Source organism: Nematolebias whitei, chromosome 1 (genome assembly GCF_014905685.2).
Source record: "Nematolebias whitei isolate Nwh7 chromosome 1, NemWhi1, whole genome shotgun sequence".
Lineage (NCBI taxonomy): Eukaryota > Metazoa > Chordata > Actinopteri > Cyprinodontiformes > Rivulidae > Nematolebias > Nematolebias whitei.
Genome location: NC_056498.1, coordinates 71,597,117 through 71,601,980, shown reverse-complemented (window position 1 = coordinate 71,601,980; position 4,864 = coordinate 71,597,117). Strand labels below are relative to the sequence as shown.

The following is a 4,864-nucleotide window of genomic DNA, read 5'->3' as shown; positions in this document are numbered from 1 at the left end:
ACACCTATACACACTTTCAAATCAGCATCAGGAGTAGCCCTCACTAATCTCTATTCTCTCCTCCTCACACACACACAGGGATGAGCTTTAATCAGCTATTCTCTTTCAACTGCGTCCTGACGAAAGCAGCCCACAGAATATTAAGGAGCTGTTTGCGTGTGTGTGCGTGCGTGCGTGTGTGTGCGTGCGTGCGTGTGTGTGTGTGTGTTACATAAAGCAGTGGGGAGAAGAAGGGGCATTATGTGAATATTATTATTATCTCGGGCTGATTATACAAAGAGCGAGTGAATGGAACGAGAATAGGGATAAGAGAGGGCAGGTGGGCCAGAGAGGGACTAAAGAGAGAAAATGATGGAACTGGGTCACATCTATTCAATTGTACCTGTCATCATCACATTAAATGTGTTTATTCGCAGCTGAATGAGTGTGCAACAGCCTATTCAGAGGAGGTGTTACCTTCTGACTCCCATGCTGGTTCATAGGTTTTATCCATTAGGAAACTGTTTTATGGATAGGATTCAGGAATGTTTATTATGGGTGAACAGGATTATGTTCTTGTATTTAGCTATGTTTTATTGTACACCTTCAAGTTGCCAAACTCAAAATTCTCCCATAACCATCCTCAGATTGAACCACTTTACTTTTACAAGGACATCATTAAGGACCTGTCCACACAGGAAAGTTTTTGTCTCCTGTCACAAAGCGAAGATGGGGAACTGGAAGTCCCCTCTGTCTGTCCGTGCATGTTTTGAACATGACAACTTTTAAAAAATCTGCGAGGTACCAACCTCCATGTTGGTGTGGGGCTGCATCTAGGAGTAATAAAGGTTCCTTATGGAAATTGGGTTGCCACATCAAAATCCAAGATGTCTGCCACCGTATATGTGTATATGCTAATCTTGTGAGCTGGATAACTTGAAAAATAAGAAATGTGTTGACTTCCATATTAGTTTGTGGCTGCATCTAAAAAAACTGTCCTTGTTAAAAATTGGGTTGCCATGTAAAATCCAAGATGACCATCACCCTATCTAATATAAATCGACCACCCCAATCATTTGAGAAAATTAAGCTTTCTAGTGTTTGTTTTGCTTAAAAGTATAGTTTCTTCAAATGATTTGTATAGCTCTTGATGTGGCTAAAGATTCATCTTTGGTGGCCAAGGCCACCATTGACGACCCTCTGGCTCCACATTTGTGCCAGGTTGTGGATAAAATTGCTCGCTCCACTTGCCAGGATCTGTCACGCTCCGCTGCCTTGGACAATCCACACAAATATGAAAGAATAAATAAATAAATAAAAAGGATACTGTAGTTACTAAACATGGCTTGTAGATGGTGATGCAAAGTTATACCAGTGTCAAGAAAAAGGCATGGGGTATGTGCACAATTCTTACATGTTGTGTATGAATCCTAGACTGTACAGTATATATTCCTCTGTACAGCCCATGGTATGAAGTGTAAACCCAAGAAAAAAGGCAAGGATGTTACAAGTTACCAGATGTTTTTATGGACTGATGATGAAGTGGAACTACTGCTCTCATTCACAACACCACAACGTGCAGGACAGTGAGAGTTGACTGGTAGTGGTCACTCCAAGTACATGGATATATTGGACACTTTCAGACCTAATATTCCACCCACTTCGGATGTTATCAGCCATTAAATGGCTGTTATTAGTTGTTATCATCCCCATATGTAGCGGTCAGACTGCCCCTCCTGAACCTCCCAGTGGGTCTAAAGGTACATTGTTAGCGATGATAATCGGCTCTATTTTTAGCTTTATTAGCACTCATAATAGCTTCACGTGGTTAGGTTTAGAGTAAAGGGTCTGGCGGTTAGGTTTAAGGTCTTGGTTAGGTTTAGGCACAAGGGTAAGGGGGTTAAGTTTAGGGTTGGTCCTCAGGGTCAGGTGTAAGCTTACGTAAAAAGACACTTCCTGGTTTACCTCCTTGTGATGTTGCCTATTATCAGCAATAATATAATAACGATAATAACGTACCTTTAAACCTACTAGGAGGTTGGTGGGACAGTTTGACCGCTACATATGGGGATGATAACGACTAATAACGGCCATTTAATGGACTGATAACATCCGAAGCCGCTCAATATTCCACTGAAGGAAAGAGTTTCCTCACAATGTTTAAAGTTTTACAGAGTAGGTGTAGGAGGGTGTTCTTCATTTTTTCTTGAAATCAGACCTGTTTGCAAGTTTTTTTGTTTTTTTTCTGTAATTAAGAAACTAGCGTCTGTGGCACAAACTGTCATCTGTCAATAATGTTGTTGCGACTGTCATGCTTTGGGTCGTAGGTCAAATTGGAGGTGGGTCTATGACATCACAGTTTAAAAAAAGTTGCATTTAGGCTGCCTACACAAAAATACAAGTGTGCTGTTTCAGGATATTCTTACTCCGTAACCCTTTTTTGAGAAGTACAGCTTGGAGGCTCCTGAAACACTTTCTGTGTGGTTGCAAGGCTGAACAATAAGAAAATAAATCTATATAAAAACCTTTCCCGTGTGGATGAGAAAGGCTGGTTTCTGCTCCTTTGCCTCCTCAGGACCATTATTCCAGCTCTAGTGGTGACACTGAAATAGCAGAGCAGAAAAGCCTGACACCCAAACAAACGTCTCCCCCGATGATTCTGACGACAGTTCGGCTGCAGATGAAGCTGCTGCCGAGTGCTTCTGGCAGAAGACGCTTCTTTGCAATCATAGCAGAGAGCACTCGTTTGGGTATTGCATCATACAATAACTGCCTGAACATTTGTTGACATAAAAGTTTCCCCTGCAGCAGTATAGACTCTGCACGTATGAAAGGAGTGAGTAGAAAAGAAAAAAAGAAGAATCATTAAACTCACAGCAGCAAGTAGATTATTTAGCCAAGGGTCATTGCTTTATAATTGCCGTTACGTTTTATTTGACTTAAAGGGAATGTGATGCATATATTAGATATTTAACCAAAAAAAAAATCATTCAAAGCACTCAGATCTGTATCATGGCCATTAAAAAGTAAAATAAAGTAAATGAAATGTTGCTGATTTAAATGTGAATAAATTTAGGGCTTCTGTGCTTTCTAATTGTTTGAAAGAACGTTAGTGGTGTAATAAAAAACTATGTTAAGGAAATATAGATGAGGACTTAATTGTCTTGTTTCCATAATCAGAGTGAAACATAAAATAATGTATTACTACGTTGGCAGAAAGCTGCTCTTGTGGTCTCGCTTCATCTTTTCATTCTCCCTTTGTGACTGAAAGCTCTTTCTTATCATGTGGTGTCCCACACTCCCAGAGCCAATCCTGGCTCATTAGAAACAGACCAGAGCGGTTTTCATCCGATGATGAAAGCGTCCCGAACACAAACAATCAAGTGATTCATTCACATCCAGAAATAAATCACATCATATTGTGCCACATCAGACACTACAAGCAAAGTCTGTTTGTGTTTCTCCTGGTTTTGCTGTTTTGTCACAGAGGTAGCAGGACACTGATGAGTTTTACTCATTCATGGGGCAACAGTGCCCTCCATCACCAAACAACAGCACTGCACCGGCCTTTCATGCATTTCACAAAACCAATACAGGTTCTGCAGTGGATATATAGTTTTTTAGAGTAAACATGTACTGTAGGGTTTATAAAGCTTGAAATGAACTAATGATTTATTTTTTGTTTGCACTTTCTCAGCAAGTGGACTTTGAGACAAAGAGGTCCTACACTTTAAAGGTAGAGGGATCCAACCCTTACATTGACTCCCGTTTCCTTGCTTGGGGACCTTATAAGGATGAAGCCACCATCAAGGTATGCATGAAGAGTTCATGTGAGCAGGAGGGGGAATCAATATTTCATCGTGTCCACACTGTGCTCAAGAGGGCAGAGCCTGGACCAGTTTGTGTTTGATGAAAAAAACAACGTTCGGACAAGCTCAGCACTGATGCTTTTTTCTGTGTTTATGTTTGCATGTAGATTTCAGTGGAAGATGCAGATGAGCCTCCAGTTTTTGTAGCTCCCAGTTACACTTTTGAGGTGGAGGAGAACGCACCCAAAGGCACCTCGGTGGGACGAGTTCATGCCAAGGACACTGATGTTGCCAACAATCCTGTTAGGTAACTCTAACTGATGTAGTTTAGGACTAACCAGACACAGAGCTACAGCAGGCTGAGCTTCTCAAATCTGGTAGTTACTTATCCAAAAATGACTAAGGTATGGGTGAACTTGATGTTTCTTCTGTTACACTCAATAAGAGGAGTGTAAAATGTGTGCATGACACTTTCAGGGTCTCTCAACAATGTTCCTCTTGAAAGTCTAGACAAAGGGGCTGCAACAAGCTCCTTTGGGACCACATGCAGCTCTCTGGTTCCTCTGCAGCAGCTCAGAAATAACATGGAACATAACATTTCGTTTTTTGCTGAATCTCTATATCGCGGTATTTCCAAATGAAATTGGACATGACACACAACTGGCTGATTGATGCATGAGCCGCACGATCGGTAGGGAATTTTTATTTTAAATGAATTGTTTAAAATTATTCAGCACCTGCTGCACATTTGTGCAGCCCACATATGCAAGAGAAACTCCCTCCTGCAGCCTGTCATGATCTCTGGAGCGGAGAAGTGGGCGTGGCCGAGGGAACTGGCAAGAGGCAGAGAGCTGAAATCATGACATGCTGTGCTCTTTAAGTTAGAGTTAGAGTTAGGAACATTTTAGAATATTGCAAGAGTGTGGGTTAAAACACATTAATTTATATTCACACATATATACATATTTATGTATATATATATATATAATATATGTACAGTATTTATGTACGTACTCATATATATGTACAGTATATATATATATATATATATATATATATATATATATATATATACA

The 4,864-nt window shown here is 40.4% G+C and overlaps 1 protein-coding gene across 1 annotated transcript in view; it reads left to right on the top strand.

Moving 5' to 3' along the window:
- Positions 1–4,864, top strand: part of cdh11 (cadherin 11, type 2, OB-cadherin (osteoblast)) — a 183,264-nt gene that overhangs the window by 162,635 nt on the left and 15,765 nt on the right. The window contains exons 9-10 of the mRNA XM_037680522.1: positions 3,677–3,790; positions 3,956–4,095. Coding sequence (XP_037536450.1) covers positions 3,677–3,790; positions 3,956–4,095 — 254 coding nt within the window. The remainder of the gene's footprint in view (positions 1–3,676; positions 3,791–3,955; positions 4,096–4,864) is intronic.